Consider the following 19042-nt stretch of genomic DNA (forward strand, 5'->3'; position numbering starts at 1 on the left):
CACCGTCCAATTCACATAAGAGATTCAACAGCACAAAAGCCTCTTCTGTATGGAAAAGGTGCATGAATTAATAATCATCTAATTGACTCCATTCTGGCCTGGCCTTTGTGCTTTCAAACGGTGCCACACTGTCAATGTGTCAGAAGAGGTTTGCTAAGGATGATGGTTCAGTGACTAATAATGCAACAGAAGATGCAGGTCAGGGACATACACTCATTCCAGATGTGAATGACTACCCAACAACCTAGGTGCGCATACTCAAGATCAACTGTAGTTCTAAAATATAAAAACGGACTCATATTCTTCATTCATTTTTTTTCGCTGCATATTCTCTCCACACATGCCATTTTCTTGGCATGTGTCACCAAGCTCAGTCTTCTTCCTGCTCCCTCTTGTCAACACTTGTAAAAGCTATAGTATCGCAATTCTCTGTCTGGTGTCAATGTTGCGGTCATTGGTTGTGACCACCTGTTCATATTGTACAGGAGATATGCGTGTCTAACATGTGCGGAACACCACCCGGATACCGATATCCAACTGTTTTCATCACCCTATCCTCTCCATTTTGACGGTCATTTATTTTCATCCTCCCCTCGACAAGGTCAAATAGAATACATACAGTAGATGCATGTTAGTCATGGTGCTGGTGATGGCGTTGGGCTGGAGGAATCCTAAAAGAAAAGCAACTGATCACATTTTATGGTGCCCCAATTGGCCGTGACTGGAGTCACTGTGTCCGAGTAAGGTTCCCCAGGCTTGCGTCTCCCACTCCACTCACCGTGTCACACCCTGATAGAAAGCCAGTCGGGGTCCCTTCAGGGAAGCTCTCCAGTCCCTCATTGTCAACAGTCACTTCTCACGCTAATTGACATGGAATTGTCTTGGAATAAATCCCGCTTATTCTCCTAATTATGAGGCTTGGAGGACGCATTTGTCTGCTTAACTAGTTTGCGTTGTCTTTTTGCTTCTTGTGTTTACTTTCAAATACTGTCAGCACTAAAACAGTGTGCGGACATGTTTATCAAGGGGAACAGGGACTTGGTATTCACATGGAATCGCAAACTGTCACTTGGTGATCAGGCGTCTGCAAAGATTGAATACCTACATTGAATGATTGCAATTCTGGACTTAATATGGACCAGCACCAAATTTTACCCATCCAAGATACTAACCTCATGTAGCTACCTAAATGTTGCCATTAAGATTCATGCATTATTCACTGAGGAATTAAGGAAAATGTCCAGAAATCCCATCTCACAAGGTATCCAGTTCAGGAATTTGCTATTTTGCCTAATAGTTCTGACAAACAAACTAAACGTGCCTGGACTTGCTGTTTAGTTTGACAGATTAGTTAGGTGGAGAGTACCAAAGTAGTGTTGATGGGGATTTGGCGAGGACAGTGCCATGACTGAGCGGTTGGTTACTGTCAGGAATGGGAGTTTCCTTTTGTTTAACATTCTCATTGTTTATAGGTGGATGTGTTTAATGGGATTGGCTGTGACTGGACCCTAACAGGGTCTTGGTGACTGATCCCAGTGTCTCTGGGAGATCTAGCAAGCGGCGTTGTCCAAAGCCAGGTTCCCCACTGGGTAATCAGCTCGACTCCTCCTGATTGGAGGTGACATTTTAATGTCTGAAGCGAGAGCGTGGTCAGCCCCGCTTAACCTGACCCCCTGCCAAACCACCCCACCCACTAGTGCCCTCTGTTCTCAATTTGCCCTTCTGGGACTGTACAAATCAGGCCAATTTTAACTCTTTATGTGCTTGTTAGTGGGTAGTAAGGCACCTCCTTATGTTCCACCTTGAATTTGTAGCTCTCCTCAAGCCGGCTCTGAGTGAATTCAGGTCCTTTGTAAGCTCCAGCTTAACTGAGCGTTTAAGTGTGATGATTCACTTTGTGCCACTTCCATTTTCTCTTTCTTTGTAACGCCAAGGTGTTTTAAAGTGTTTCGCACCTGTTCATGTGTGAGACTTTGCTCTTCAGCCATGGGATGCGTCTTTTACTTTGCATTGTTCTCATTTACACTCAGTGACATGTAAGATCACGTAAGCTTGGTCAAATTTAACTATTGCTTTCCCTGAGCAGATTCAGATTTTGTTAGGATAAGAATCTCTGTACATACTGTAGCTAATGGTCCTGCCCTACTTCATACCTGGCTTTTCCCTAATGGTCCTATGGTTTTATGATGCTATGGCTTTACTCATCATCTGAGTGTATGACAAAGTTTGTACCGGGACTGCACACAATTCTGAATAGTAACATCACTAAAACAACATGAGGGTTGTTCTGGCTGGTCCACCAATGTTATAGGCTACTTAGGTAAAATGTCTGGGGTCTCCATGGCAACAAAAGTGACATTCTCTTTATTACCAGTTGCTAAACTGTTTCTTTAACAAGAATGCACACATAGGATTTCTCAGAACAAAGCAGAGAGCTTGCACATGGATGTGAACCAAAGGGGCAATGTTTATGTACTTTGCCTTGATTTGAAAGACTCATGTGAACTGAAAATATGAGGTGCGGTGAAACCTAAGCTGCACCCTGTGGTAAACTAACATTTGTATATGATGTTGTCTATGGCTCTGCCGTTAAAAGCAGCATGAAAGAAGAATTAAATGTGTGTGATATACCGCCCATTTCCCATTAAATGTAGATATGGCACATTTACGAAAGACAGCCCTTTAGCTCTTTACCCTCACTGATATTAATTGACCTGTCTCGTGCTGCCAAGCCTTCAACTCATCCTGACGTCTTCTCTTTATCCCTCTGTGCATGTGTGTCTACTCAGCAGTGTCCGGCCATTCAGAACAGCGGCAGTCAGATTCCCCGATCCCTAGCAAAAGGCCCTCGTCACGGTCGGAGATCTCTGAGAGCCCGCTGTCCTCAAAGCGTCCCCGGGCAGCTGAAAAGCGAGCTGCAGAGCAGGTGAGCGCCACAAATCACAGAACTTGAGGAGCAGCCATGCATGCGCTTCATAAAAGTCCAACTTTTTTTGGTCTCCCATTAGTAAGCCCTCATTATCAGCTTAAAACTTTGACTCCAATTAGAAGAAATAGAACTACTTGAGATGAATTTTGTATTCATCTTGCCGTGCCTTTTCATAGTATTCAGTACTTTCTTTTCAACTCTCCTCAAAATTATTTTAGCCTCTCTGTTGCAGTCGCATTGCTAATTGTGTATAAGGTGGAAAATCAATAAGGTATTTGACAGATGAGAGCACTTTGAAGTGGGTGCCAAGAGTGAGTGGATCTCACTATAACACACTCGTCTGTGATCAGAGGAATCTGGTTGCTTGAGGGAAGGCTTGCCTCACCCTACCCTCCTCATCTACAGCTTCTCTTCTCTTACAAAGCCATTTCACCCTATTAACCCTCTGTGAATACACCCGCACCGCTCTCATCTGCTTCTCTATCTACTTTCACTCAGATGTACCAGTGCCCATACTGCAAGTTCACCAACACAGACCTGAATCGTCTCAGAATGCACGTGATGACGCAACACTCTGTCCAGCCCATGTTACGCTGCCCGTTGTGCCAGGACATGCTCAACAACAAGATCCACTTGCAGTTCCACCTCACACATCTGCACAGTGTCGCGCCCGACTGTGTCGACAAGCTCATCGCCACAGTGAGTCTATGACATCGTCTGAACGAGTTCTCCTACATTCAGCGGTTTTTAGCCAGCAATTTGTTGTTTGTTCTGCTTGTGGGTAGGTTATTCAAAGTGATTTATTGTCATCATCCAGTGTTAGGGGACATTGAATACAATTGAGTACAGTGAATATAAAAAAAAGTCAACCCCCAACACATCCCACCCCCGGTTCAAATGCCAGGTTTTTGTTGATGAGCTGCGTTGTGTTTGTGTGTTTCAAGCTATGTTTCATCAGCCCATAACCTGGTAAGCTACAATTGTTGGGGAGAATTTGTAATGGCCCAATGAAATCCAGCTTTAATTTTTTTGGGGCCATAATTCCAAAAGGTATGTGTGGCACAAACACAACACTGCTCTTCACCAAAAAGACACCATACGTCCACAGTGAAGCTTTGTGGTAGCTGGAACTGTGGCCGTAAACAAGTGATCAGTTCCACACACCAGTCTTTGTTGGCAAAAAAGCCTTTCATCGTGGGTTTGGGGTTAAAGTTTCGATGGTGACAGGCGTGTGCTTGCTCCCATTTTTACCTGAGTTTGAATGGAATGTGACTGGTTAATTCTGAACACAGCCTCATCTTACTCGTGAGGATGTTCACACGTATGCAACCACATTATGTCAGTCGTTTGAAAATTTTTTTGCAAAGGATTTATCATGGTCAGGTTTTAGTATATCACAAAAATGTTGCATTTAAACAGGGGTATGTGGACTTTTGATATATACTGTGACTGTGAGTATACAGCAACTAAGATGCAATACAGGACAAGAAAACACACAAAATGGACACAATTGTAGGAATGTATGGTCATCACACATGCGGGAATTTTTAAAATAAAGTACAGTAACTATGGAATGGATGTGCTACACTATATAGTAATATGTCTGTTGGAATATTTTTCCATTCATCCAGAAGAATATTTGTAATTTCAGAAGGCATTAATGTTGGCTCAAAATCTGTTTCATTATATCCCAAAAGAGTATTTGATTCAATGCTTTCAAATTCTTCCACACTGAACTCATCCAAGTGGGCAGGTACAGAAAAGGGCCTTCCTCAAAACTGTCCAAAATGCCCTCTAAAATGAGGAATTAAGATTCAGTGGGAACGACAACCCCCACCCCTGAATGATTGAGTAATTAATTAATCGGTGAGCTTGCTTCCATAAACAAACAGGCAGTAGGGGAGATACTGAGGCCTGTAGTTAGATTTATATCAACCGCAGTGTACTGCTGCATTGTTCTCTACTGAAAGTAGTCTCCTTGCTTCCAATAATGCTCATCAAAGGGGGAATAAAATTTTATTTGCCCCGTTTTCTAGTAAATCACTGAGCAAATCTTTGTTCTGTTCTATCTTGTACGGCTCAATAGCTGGCCGGACAATCACACAGTAAAACATTACTCTATCTGCCGCCTGGCCATCTTCAACCCCCATCTCGAAAGTAAATGGCAAGAACATTAGTATGGTAGACTGCAATATTTATTTCTTTTATAGAGGTTGTAATGTACTGAACCACTACAGAGTAGCATGACAGAAGACCCATAATAAGAGTCACATTAAAGCCAACACATTTTTATAACTAGTGAATGCAGATGGAAAAGTACTTTATCCTTTACACTCATCCAAGGAGAGGGGCATAATTGATTCTGAAATAGGTGACTTATTTCTTGCAAAGCATGCAAAATGATATGTTCTCGCCTACTTTTCATCCTTTCATCATCCCATTGTCTTCACATCCCACCCATCCTACTTCAGTTCTGTCGAAGCAAAGTCTTTCAGGCCTCTTTCTAGAATTTCTTTCCATTCACTTTTATTCCCCCACATGGGTGTTTTCAATGTTTTAGCATGGTATTTTAATTAAAGCCTCATGCTAGTTCATCATCATATAATTGGTACAAATGTTTAATTATACCCTCCAGCTATTTGGCTCCTGGTACTGCTGTTTTCTTAATAGTATATATGAATTTCCTAATTAAACAAAACACATTTTGTGTTAGGGCATACAAGTTACAAACAGTTCTTTTTCCCCCCAGCCGTCCCTCTCACTCGGTGCTTCATTATCAGTCTGTAAGGCTGCAGCAATGAAAATGAGCTTCATTAATGCTGGGTCTGGCTGGATGATAGCCATTTTGAACTATGTTTGCCAATTAGACCAGCCAATACAAAAGTGACCTTGGGATACTTTTCTCTTTCCTCTAATAGCCTAATAAAGTAGTTGTCTCAAATCATCCTGCTTTGTTTTTGTGTTGCGCCTCTATTTTGCCAGACAAAAGTGAAAGACACAGAAATGATTGATTATAGTTTATGTTGATTTTTAATGACGTGTGACTTATCACTAATCATGTTTTCTCAAATTTTGTTTAGTACAGGTATATTGCGCTACTAATGTCTGTTCCACAAGAGTCACTTTGCTTAGTTTATATTAGGTGTGGATGGTTTAAAACATTAAATGATAACAATTGTTTTTTCCCAGGTGACAGCCACCGATGTCCTACCAGCAAGCATGTTCATACCTGTTCCTGGTCCAGAAAGAGAGTCTCAGAACCCCTCTCATGCTGTTGCCAATGCTGAAGACACAACAAAACAAGCTGGTTAGTGTCTGGCTTTGTCACTCCAGATTTTTTTATTTTTTTGCCACAAACAAAAGACTTCCCTTTGTTTTTCAGGTTTTATAAAAAAGTAAACATCCAAATCTCATTTCATATGCTTGTAAATTCAGTGAAACTATACACAATTTTTGTACGGTTAATTTAGCGTTTGACATTTCTCAATGTTTTTTGTTTTCTCCACAGATGCATTAGATGCTGATCTGGAGAAGGGAGTTTCACCTCCTACAGAAATAGTTGAGGCTCGCAAGTCACCTCTAGATCAACAAACAGAGAAGGATGATGCGAGTGGATTTCTGTGCTGGAAGAAAGGCTGTAATCAAGTGTTTAAATCATCCAACTCTCTCCAAATGCACTTCAATGAAGTTCACAACAAAAGGCCTCAGCTACCTGTTTCTGATCGCCATGTCTACAAGTATCGTTGTAACCAGTGCAGCTTGGCCTTCAAGACTGTGGAGAAGCTACAACTCCATTCCCAGTATCATGTGATCCGAGCAGCAACCATGTGCTGCCTCTGCCAGCGGAGCTTCAGGACGCTACAAGCCTTGAAGAAACATTTGGAAACCAGTCACCTGGAGCTTAGTGAATCTGATATCCAGCAGCTGTATGGGGGCTTATTAATGAACGGAGACATTATGGTCATGGGTGACCCAGCCCTTGGTGAAGAACATGGAGGTCTGGGAGAAGATGACAAGGAAGGTGATGAGAGTGACCCAGAGGAAAAGCAAAGCCCAACAGGCAGTGACTCTGGCTCACTGCTGGAAGATTCTGGATCTGAACCAAAACGTGCTTTGCCATTCAGAAAAGGTCCCAACTTTACTATGGAGAAATTCTTAGATCCATCTCGTCCATTCAAGTGCACTGTCTGCAAAGAGTCGTTCACACAGAAGAATATTCTGCTGGTTCACTATAACTCTGTCTCCCACCTGCACAAGGTGAAGAGAGCTCTTCAGGAGTCCACCACTGGTCAGCCGGAGCCAACGAGCAGCCCTGACAACAAGCCATTCAAGTGTAGCACTTGTAATGTGGCATATAGCCAGAGTTCCACTTTGGAGATCCACATGCGCTCTGTTCTACACCAAACAAAAGCGAGGGCAGCCAAACTTGAAGCCGCCGGAGGGATAACTAGCTCTGCAAGTGCTACTGGTGTAGGTGGAGGAGGTACGATCATCAGCACTTCAACGGCAAGTCCAGGCCCAGCAAGCAACTCAACAACAAACTCCACCAACAATGGCACTTCTGGGTCTCAAACAGCTCAGCATACACTTGGAGGAAACCACACCTACCAGAGTCACAGCCACGAAACTGGCAGCTCAGTTAGCAGCCAGTCCTCACCAACTGAGAACAATGAGGTAAAAAAGGCTAAATATGTAGATATGCTGTCTTCAAGGGGACAACAACAACTTCAGCAACAACAGCAATTAGCTCACGCTCAAGCCCAAGCTCAGCTTCAGCAAGAGCTCCAGCAGCAGGCTGCTCTTCTACAATCCCAGCTCTTTAACCCAGCACTTCTGCAGCACTTCCCCATGACAACGGATGCACTTCTCCCCTTACAGCAACAGCAGTTGCTGTTTCCTTTCTATATCCCTGGAGCAGAATTTCAGCTAAACCCAGAGATCAACATCAGTAATTCAGCACTTGGCCTAACAGGAGCATCCACCTCCTCACTGCTAGAAGATCTCAAGAACTCAGCCCAACAGAGTTGCTTGCAGCAGCAACTGATGCATCACCACCTCCAGCAGCAAGCACAACAGCAGCAGCAGCAGCCGCTGCCTCACTTACAGGCACAGGGACAGATGGCGTTGCTGCAACAGAGTGCTTCTCTCCACCAGCAGGTTGAAAAAAAGCAGAAGCCTCCCTCCTCACAAAACGAAAAAGATATTCAAAAAGACAAAGATGCAACTGAAAAAAACGAGGATGTCAACAAAGATTCAATGGAAAAACTAAAGGAAAGGAAGGACATTCAACACATTTCAACTGGTATTAATCATGACTCTGGCTTACTTCCGCCAAGGATTGCTTCAGATGCTCGTGGAAACGCAACCAAAGCACTGCTGGAAAATTTTGGGTTTGAGTTAGTTATTCAGTATAATGAAAATAAACAAAAGGCTCAGAAAAGGGGAACTGGGCCGACAGGATCAAGTGGACCAGGTGGGATCACAAGAGTGGTGGATCCCATTGAGGGATTGGAGAAACTGGAATGTGAAGCCTGTGGCAAGCTGTTTTCAAATATACTTATTCTAAAGAGCCACCAAGAGCATATCCACCAGGCTTTCTTCCCATTTCGATCCCTTGAGAGATTTGCCAAGGAATACAGAGAGAATTATGATAAATTATATCCACTGAGACCCCCAACACCAGAGGCTGCTCCAGTTCCTCCACCTCCTCCACCACCCCCTCCACCCCAAAGAGCTCCCACACCAAATATTCCTGTGTCTGCAGCCTCACTCACACCTCCAACTGTACCTACGACACAGCCTCCAGTTCCAATGCCACAAATTTCCATGCCAATGGATTTGCCAATCTTTTCACCACTAATGATGCAGCCCATGTCGCTCCAGTCTTTGCCCAGCCAGCTGACTCCTCAGCTACCCTCTGTTGAACCCAGCCTGGCCTCAGACTTGGCCCAGCTTTACCAACAACAGCTCACCCCGGCCATGTTGCAGCAGCAACAGAACAAGAGGCCACGGACACGTATTACAGATGACCAGCTTCGGGTCCTGCGACAGTACTTTGATATAAACAATTCGCCTAATGAAGATCAGATTAAAGAGATGGCAGATAAATCAGGACTACAGCAAAAAGTCATAAAGCACTGGTTCAGAAACACGCTTTTCAAAGAGAGACAACGCAACAAAGACTCGCCATACAATTTCAATAACCCACCAACCACAACACTTGATGATACTAAAATTGACTCCAAACCACCTTCCCCTGAACCACAAAAGCAGGACTTCTATGGAAGTAAGAGATCTTCTAGAACTAGGTTTACAGACTACCAGCTGAGAATCTTACAAGATTTCTTTGATGCCAATGCTTATCCTAAGGACGATGAGTTTGAACAGCTTTCTAACCTTCTGAGCCTCCCCACTCGTGTTATTGTTGTTTGGTTCCAAAATGCTCGCCAAAAAGCAAGAAAGAATTATGAAAATCAGAGTGACGGGGGAAAAGATTGCGAGAGACGAGAACTCTCCAACGATCGGTATATTCGAACCTCAAATCTGAACTACCAGTGCAAAAAATGCAATTTGGTTTTCCAGAGAATTTTTGATCTCATAAAACATCAAAAGAAGTTGTGCTACAAAGATGAAGATGAGGATGGACAGTATGACAGCCACAATGAGGATTCAATTGATCTTTCTAATGAATGTTATACTCCCTCTGGATCTTCTTGCCACACCCCAATGCCCTCCTCTTCAAGTCTCTGCCCACTTCCACCTACAACTTCAGCATTCTCACACCTCCCTTCATCTGATAAGGAGGAGGCATCACCAGCAACCACCTCAAACCTCCAAGAGGAAAAGTCAAAAGAGGTACCAGACATTTCGGCTGATCCCCCAAATAAGACCTTGATTAAGCAGGAAAATATTCCCCAACCCCAATCAGAGTCACAAAAGCATAGACATCAGAGAGAAGAGAATGCCCAACCCATGTCCAAGCCCAACAAACATTCCTCTTCTTCATTCGCCCAGCAACAAATGCAGTGCGTTCCATCAGTTTCTCAGACAAGCCAGGCGCCCTCCCAAAGCTCTCACTTGAGCCACAATCCCCATATGAGTTCGGCTCCACAACAAATGGCACAGCAGATCATCCCTTACCAGTGTGACCAGTGCAAGATTGGCTTCCCGTCCTTTGAGCACTGGCAGGAGCACCAGCAATTACACTTCCTCTCTGTGCAGAATCAGTTCATCCACCCACAATTCCTTGACCGCTCAATTGACATGCCTTTCATGTTATTTGACCCTAGCAATCCTTTGCTGGCAGGTCAGTTACTCTCTGGGACAATGCCCCAGATCCCAAGCAGCTCTGCCACTTCTCCATCCACCCCCACATCCACCATGAACTCCCTGAAGAGGAAGTTGGAGGAGAAAGCTGGCACAAGCCCAGGAGAGAATGACAGCACAAACAGTGAAGAGCCACATAGAGACAAGCGGCTTAGAACCACCATCACACCTGAGCAGCTAGAGATTCTTTATCAGAAGTACCTATTGGATTCTAATCCTACACGTAAGATGCTTGACCACATTGCACATGAAGTGGGGCTGAAGAAGAGAGTAGTGCAAGTCTGGTTTCAAAATACGAGAGCAAGGGAGAGAAAAGGCCAGTTTAGAGCAGTGGGGCCAGCTCAAGCTCATCGCAGATGCCCCTTTTGCAGAGCTCTTTTTAAAGCAAAAACTGCCCTCGAGGCACACATTCGCTCTCGTCATTGGCACGAGGCCAAACGTGCTGGCTATAATTTAACCCTCTCTGGTATGTTACCTGACCATGAGGGGATACAAATAAAGTTGGATGCCTTGGAGACATCAGGCTATTCCCAAATGGCATCTTCAAATATGGATGGGCAAAGCTCCTCCATGTCTCCTGTGAATAGAGGAATTGATTCGTCTCCCAGGGCTCTTCTGAGTCCTTCGTCAATTAAAGTTGAAGGAATGGAAGATTTTGAGAATTCAGCCATGTCTGCTGTGAACCTAAGCTTTGATCAAAACAAACTGGATAATGACGACTGTTCCTCTGTTAATACAGCCATCACAGATACAACTACAGGTGATGAGGCTAATGCTGATAATGACAGTGCTGATGCAAAACACAGCCAGAGTAGTAGTGACTACCTGCCTAAGACTGGGGGCAGTGTTCCCATCCTTGAAAATGATGACCAGATGTCCTCAGGGCTTGTAAGCCCTGCTACAAGCTATTATGCTAAGGACTGTGAAAATGAACATATAATTGACCACAGTGAGACATCCAGCCTGGCGGATCCTTGCTCGCCAAGTCCTGGAGCTTCAGGAACCAGGAGCATTGACAGCGGTGATCGTCCTGGTCAAAAGCGCTTCCGAACCCAAATGACAAACCTCCAACTTAAAGTGTTGAAATCCTGTTTTAATGACTACAGGACTCCCACCATGTTGGAATGTGAGGTACTTGGCAATGACATTGGACTTCCAAAGAGAGTGGTTCAGGTGTGGTTTCAAAATGCCCGTGCCAAGGAGAAAAAGGCAAAGCTCAACATGGCCAAGCACTTTGGAATCAACCAGACATCCTATGAGGGGCCGAAGACTGAATGCACTTTATGTGGTGTGAAGTATAGTGCCCGCCTTTCTGTTCGCGATCACATATTCTCCCAGCAACATATCTCCAAGGTTAAGGATACCATTGGCAGTCAGATTGATAAAGAAAAAGAATACTTTGACCCAGCCACTGTCCGCCAACTCATGGCTCAGCAAGAGATGGATCGCATTAAGAAGGCCAATGAGGTTTTAGGATTGGCGCAGCAGCAGGCCATGCAGCAACAGGGAATGTTTGATAACCCTGCAATGCAGGCTCTGAATCTGCAGTCAGCCTATTCCAATCTACAAGGCATTCCACCTGTTCTCTTGCCAGGGGTTGGAAGCCCCTCTCTTTCCAGCTTTAACTCATCCAACTCAGGTATGTCGATGTTATTTTGCTTACTATGACAAAAATTCTATAGTAAAAATAATTTAAAATACACACAAAAACATTTCCAAAAAAACATTGTACATGAATGTGAGGTTTTACATTCAACAAATTTGTATTTATATTCACATTCAGTTGCACCAAGTCGAAGAAGCAGAAAACTCTTAGTGCACATCTTGAATCTTGCTCTCTATAGTGTATACCTACTATATTCTTCTCAAACTAAATCTGTACATGCAAGTAATTGGAAACCATGGCAAGGTATTTGCTATTTGCTTGGGTACTGGATAGTAGATAAGACAGAATGGCAAAAGAGATGAGAGTTTAAATTCCTATCAGAGAATTTTTATTTTATTTTATCTTTAAGGGGATACTCTTACCTGGACTCAGTTAATTCCCTTACTGTTGTTCTGTTCTTTTGTGCTATCAAATTGCAGCTTTAACTCCTCCTAAACCTTCAAACCTGATGAACATGCCTGGTGCCAGTGTTCCCTCGCCAAGCTTGCCCACATCTGGATTGCCCAACAAGCCTCCCTCATCATCATCCCTGTCCACATCGAGCCCAGCACAGACAAACACATCTGCTTCCCACCCGAGCCCCAACTCTGCATCCAACTCCACTTCCTCAAGCACCCTGTCGATCTCCCGGCCTGAACACCCCAAAGAGCGTGAAGTTGAGAGGTTAAGAGAAAAGGAAAAGCCCAAGGAAAAGACCGAGAAGCCCTCAACCCCATCATCCACCGGAAGCACCCCTGCCCCTTCTACATCTGCTGCCAGCGCCAAGAAGGAAAAGCCAGACCCAGCTGTTCCCGCCACCTCTATGCCGACACCTGGTATGGAGTATGTGGTCGATCCTTCCCAGCTTCAAGCCCTGCAGGCTGCCTTGGCTTCAGACCCTACAGCTCTTCTCACAAACCAGTTCCTGCCCTACTTCATGCCTGGCTTTTCCCCATACTACACCCCACAGATCCCTGGCGCTCTCCAAGGTGGTTACCTGCAACCAATGTATGGTATGGAAAGCCTCTTCCCTTACAACCCTGCATTGTCACAAGCACTGATGGGCCTTTCTCCAGGATCCCTGCTTCAGCATTACCAGCAATATCAGCAGAGCTTGCAGGAAGCACTACAGCAGCAGCAGCGGCAGCTTCAGCAGATCCAGCAACCCAAGGCAAGCCAAACTCAAGCTCCCCCTAAATCCTTGGGGGATCGGAAAGAACCTGCCAAAGATCCAGTGAAAACAGAGGAGCAAAAGGGCAACCACCACAGTGCGTCTCCCACCACACCTTCCACATCCTCCACTCATAATAAAGTATGCGCTGAGCAGAATGAGTTGGATGGCAAAGTTGTGGACCCCCGTCTAGACCAGTTCATCGTCCCCAAGGTGCAGTATAAACTGGCATGCCGGAAGTGTCAAGCGGTTTTCACCAAGGAAGAAGCGGCTATTACCCACCTTAAGTCTAACTGTTTTTTTGGTCAGTCTGTGGCAAACCTGCAAGAGATGTTGCTGCGTGTCCCCAGTGGCGTAGGTGCAGGGGCTGGAAGTCTCTACGACTGCCTGGCTTGTGACACTACGTTGGATGGAGAAAAAGCTCTCAGTCAACATCTGGAATCAGCGTTGCACAAACACAGAACAATCAAGCGATCAGCCAGAAATGCCAAAGAGCACGCTACTAGTTTATTACCTCACTCTTCAGCCTGCTTCCCCACTCCTAACACCACATCTACCTCGCAGTCTGCCACTCATCCCATCAGCAGCCCCACTCCGCCACCAACGACGTCAACCACCATGCCAACACCTGCCGTGTCCACGCCCCTTTGCTCCTCCTCCTCCTCTAATACGCAGCAGCCCAACACCACAGCCGCCAGCAAGCCCTGGCCCCAGGCCCCTTTCTCCAGAGCTTTAGTCCTCAAGCCCAATGCCAGTCCCTCCTATGCTTCCTCCCTGTTTCCTCCCGTGTCCTCACCCTCAACGGTTACCTCAAGTTCATTGAGCACCTCAGGAGTTCAGACCTCGATACCAACAGACGTCTTTACTGACGAGTCTGACTCTGACAGCAGTCAGAAGTCGGCAGACAGACTGGGCAGGACGGCAGACGAGCCGCAGCAACCTGGCTTTGTCAAAGACAGTAGTACTTGTAGTAGTAATCTCGCTAGTGTAGGAACAGACTCCATCAGATTGTAAAAGTGCTTTCGGTGATGGACAATGTTTAAAAAAAAGACAAAAAACGAAAAAAAAAACACAAATGGAAAAAACAGAAAAAGCAGCAATGTTTAAATACGTTAAAGGTATACAAACCCATTTCAGAAAAAAAGATGTAAAGACTTACTGCAATTCCAAAGCTTGTAACCAAAAACTTTAATGTTAGTGGATTGTTTTCCCATATCAACATGCTGGTTTCCATTTTGTTTTGTTTTGTTCGACTAAAACACATGCATATTAATAATATATGAGAAGAGAAAAGATTGATGCAGAGGAATGCTGACAAATAGCCCAAGAAACCCTTTGAAAAATCCTGAGAAGAGAAGATGTCCTTTTGTTTGGTAATAATTTATATTTAATAGCACACTCACAAAAAGCCAGTATGTACTGTATGGGAGAATAGTCCGGTCCATGTTCTTGCTATTTAAGCATTCAGATACCAATGGCTTGCAAAAGTAAAATAATAATGTATTGTCTATTTTATTCTCAGGTCAATGGCTCACAGATGTTTTGTTCTGTCAAAGAAATCCATTTTATACACGCTTGCTTTCTTCATCTCTTGATTTACCACAACATTTTAATTAGAGTGGAAATTGATAAGGCATTTTTCCGGGCATTAAAATCGCAGTTAATTGGCAGTTTAACTGTTGAACAAAAGACTAGATGGGAGAAAAAATGTTATCCATTCACACCAAGACAAAGAGAGCATTGCGGAAGAATGGGCCATGAATAATTTACATTTAAAAGGAAAAAAAAATCCTCTGTATTTATAAAAGTTCTCAACATTTTTGGTGTTATGTAGATTGCTGGATTGGAAATGAATTGAAACAGTATGGTAGCCTAAAAACTTTTGTGTACATTTAGCTTTTGTATTGTCCAACTTTGAGGCGCTTCATTTGATGTTGTCTTGATCATTCCGATAGTTTAGCTGATGGCAGGTCATTTCTCCAAATGATATTTCTGTCTTATTCACAACCTTCTTGGGAGATCTTCATCCAGATTCCCCCTCCTGAAAAGGAGGAAACCGCTTTAAGCGTTATTTAAAACGTATTGGGGTCAGTTGGTACTGCATCAACTGGATGAAAACAAGTTGTGGGTGAAATATTGAAAATCTAATTGTATTTAATTTTTTTTTCTTTTTTTTTTACCTTTGTGCACTTATTACTGTCTGACTCCCATTTCTCACTCTACATGTTCTTATCTACGCACTTATTTCCCTTGGCTATCCTGTGTTTGTAGATGCAATGCAGGCCCTCTGTTGTCCATGTAGTGTGGCTACACGTTTTGTTTTGTTTTGTTGTCATTCATGAAAGTGAAAAAAATAATACTAATAATAATTCTCACGCTTTAAGACAAAAAGAAAATCCAAAGACTGAACACTTTTCACCATTGGTGCATAAAGATGAGAAAAGAGGCTTCTTTATACTTGATAATTTGTTGCTGTTTTTAAAGGAATGAAAACACAGTTTTAAAAGATAAAGGAGTACGCATCAGAGTTGCCGTTTTTGCTTCCTTGCAAGCAAACAGGTGGCTTTTTTACGTAAATACCAAAAACCAAAAAGGGCCCTTGTCCTTGCATTGTGGAGTAGCACCGTTACAGAGCCATTGCAGTTTGTAAGATAGAGTTATTAATCTTCGTTTGACTTTTGACACATTCAAATATCTTTTTTTTTTTTTAATTTAAGATCATGTATTAGGTCTGGTCTTCAAGGACATACGTTTTGCTGCTAATGTAGAATTTTGAAAGGAAAAAAAAAGTACCTAGATGCATGCTCATTTTGCTTTTGGCGAAGCTTTAACAAAAACAAACAATAAACCAATTTCTTGCCTCTCTGCAACACCTTTTTTGTTTCTTGTTGCAAAAACGGAACTTTGAAGACTGTGAATATGTATGTTCCAAAGGACATTTTGCTGATTTTTTTTTTTTTTTGGGACAGACCAATGTTTTTGAAGCCAATGATCTATGACGTATGTGAAGAACAGTGCATTCCAAATACCACAATGTTGTTTTCTTTGTTAAGATGCAAGGACTGATCTTTTGTCATTTGAATTCTTTTAAGTGTCATAATCTATTTTCACTCAATTTTCTCCACTGTTGTGTACATTTTTACGGAAAGATCAATTTGTGTAGGCGTGGAACACTCCATCCAGTCGAGATTGTTGCTTACTTGTTAAGAAAGTAATGGTGGTTACCAAAAAGTGTATATAATACATCTGGTGCTGATGTGTCTCGTAGGTTTTAATCATATTTTTGCCAGTCAACATAAAATTTGTTTCAAAGGCGAATGATAGCTTTTTAACTGAGGCGCGATTGCCCCCCTTGCAGGGAAATCCAGCAATGACTTGTCCCATGTGTAAGCAGGGTGCCACTTTTACGCATAGATTACAGGTCTTGAGGGGCATCTTCATTCCAAAGCATTCTTTCTGGTCGCTAGGAGGTTCATTTGGAGATGTCCCTTGGTTCAAACGGCTAGGAGGCTTTTGTGTCCCAAAGAAGTCACCCACTTCATCGTATCGCAATTGAAATTGATGTGCATAGATGCCCCCACCATTTCACTGATAACAAACAAAAATGTATATTTTTTCAACCAAAACCAAGACTTATTTAAATTTGTGAAGAACTTCTTTTTGACCAATATTGTACAGCCAATTTATATAGATATATGTATACGCCCCAGTAATCTCTAATGCCTTTTGGTGTTGATACCATAGCATGTTGTTCAGATCTGCAAGCGTGCCACTTCTCGAAAATTCAGTCTCCCTGAAATTGTGTACTTTAAAAAAAAAAAAATTAAGTTATATTATTTTCCTCCACTAAATGTATTTTTTCCCCTAAAACATTCAAACATGTGTTTTCATTTTATTATTAGTGTTTGTATGTTTTTGTGGTTTCTGTATATTGTTTTTAATCATAACACTAGCTTTGAATTGATGATTTAAAATTCGGAAGCAAATACAAAACTATGTTCTGGTCACTTTATTGATTTTTAAAATATATATATATATATATATATATATATATATATATATATATATATATATATATAAATTGTTTCAAAGCTTTTTTTCAATATATTTTATTTCCAAAGTTCAAGTGTAATCATTTTGGCTCTCTTGTAGTGGAAGTTACAATCTCTACATCAGATACACCCAGCATGGCCTGTATGTGAATTAGAATGTGTGTGTGTGTGTGTACATGTTTCATAAGAGCCAATTAATTCCCCCCTTTGTTTGTGTGACACATCAAAACGAACTGAACCGCAATTTTGAGTAATTGAGAAAATCAAATGATCAAAGTGACTGTGATAGCGTTTACTCAGATTGATCATACGAATGTGGCCAAAGCTTTCGGCAGTTAACAATACATTTGTACACAACCCCCATCTCCCCCCCCCCCCCCCAGCCAAAAAAAACAAGTGTATATTTTATCAAAATGTTACTGTGGATATCTGTGTCCACAAAACCTACATTGGGATACTTTGGACGTTCAAACAGCATCAAAGTGATGCCGTAGAGGTCATCTCTCTGCCCACCCTGAAAAGAAGCGTGTACCAGTATACAGATATAGATATATTTAAAACAAGACATCACTTTTTGTTTGGTTGTTTCTGAGATGAAGAAGGACTGAAAAGAAAAAAAAAAGTAGGACTCTTGGAAGCTTTGGAGCTCTTGTCAGGTGGACACGAGAGGCTGTGGGCACACCAAAACTGGTTATGGGAGCCGAGGGCAGGCTCCAAAACAGCTTTAAATACCACCTCCTTATCCGATTAGTGACAACGAGAATGGACTCTGGAACCGACGGACGATGTGTGACAGACAGACAGAAAGAGAGAACTGAATCTTGACTCCAGCTGCTCTTTCCTCTTTTCTTTCTCCCCATCTGCCTCCGCTCCTGCCCCTCTGATGGATGTTTCCCAAATTTCAGGACAGGACGGACAGAGACACTGGCCTCTTTCCACTCCTCCACGTTGCTACCTGTCTCCCTTTCCCCTCCGCTTGTCTTCAGTAGACAAGTAAAGCTCTCAAGTCATGCGGCAGCTCGCCCCTCTCTCTGTTGTTTAGTGGTCAAAGAAAAAAAGAGAGAAATTAACAGCAGAGGGCGGGGTCGGGTTCTCGAAACTGTCATTTTTTTTTTTTTAAAAAGAGGCAGTTGTACACTTAAAGAAAAGCGTATTAACCAAAATCAACAACCAAACTAACAACCAAACTACTATTTGCTCCAACGTCAAAGATGAACTGTTACTTGGGGCGATCTGTTCCTTTTGTGACTTCTGGTGCCACAATTTTTTGTTTTGGTTTATTTTGTTTTTTAAACCTTTTAGACTTTTTTTGTTCGTTTCCTGAAATGACTCCTCGTTCGAGCCTCATAAGCATGGCTCTGGGGCTCCAGGCAGCCCAGCTGAGGGTAGAAAAAAAACAGCCTTGCAATGTACAAAAAAGAGCAAGTTAAACCAAAAATGTTGTTCTTGATGTCTTTTCTATACTGTAGTCTTGTTAGCTTTTTTTGTTACTGTAATTATATGATGAAGATTTCCAGACTGTACCAAATGACATGGAAACTGACATACATACAAACCACATGGAACTTCAGACTTTTAAAGAAACTTTTGTCACAAACCTTGTTGTCCTAGTTAAGTTGATTGTAGATGTTAATTGAATATACTCCTTTGAAAATATTTCATCCAGTATGTTTCTTGCTCATTGTGATACATTAAAATAAGTATGAGCATAGACTCTTGGGCTCTGGACTCATTCTTCTCTGTTTTGATGGACTGCATGAATAAAAAGATGCACACCTCACAATGATGTCTGTAAAACGTTACTCTCATCATATAACTCTCTGACAGTGTCAATCAAAATGACGTAGGCATAGACTTACGGAAATAAAGTGTTGCTTATTGACATTTAACTGTTAACTAATAATTGTGAAAAACCCTGA

General features: G+C 42.6%; 1 protein-coding gene across 3 annotated transcripts in view; it reads left to right on the top strand.

Annotated features, from left to right (window-relative positions):
- The window catches only part of zfhx3b (zinc finger homeobox 3b), a 402832-nt gene extending 383996 nt beyond the window's left edge, over positions 1-18836 (top strand). For all 3 annotated transcript variants that reach the window (XM_086024981.1, XM_086024983.1, XM_086024982.1), the window contains 5 exons: positions 2790-2926; positions 3428-3628; positions 6119-6236; positions 6438-11894; positions 12341-18836. In XM_086024981.1, the coding sequence (XP_085881107.1) occupies positions 2790-2926; positions 3428-3628; positions 6119-6236; positions 6438-11894; positions 12341-14085 (7658 nt within the window). In that variant the 3' untranslated portion in view covers positions 14086-18836. The remainder of the gene's footprint in view (positions 1-2789; positions 2927-3427; positions 3629-6118; positions 6237-6437; positions 11895-12340) is intronic.
- Positions 18837-19042: the final 206 nt, after the last annotated feature.

The sequence above is a fragment of the Filicampus tigris genome, chromosome 3 (assembly GCF_054856515.1).
Source record: "Filicampus tigris isolate MCC_2025a chromosome 3, RoL_Ftig_1.0, whole genome shotgun sequence".
Classification (NCBI taxonomy): Eukaryota; Metazoa; Chordata; class Actinopteri; order Syngnathiformes; family Syngnathidae; genus Filicampus; species Filicampus tigris.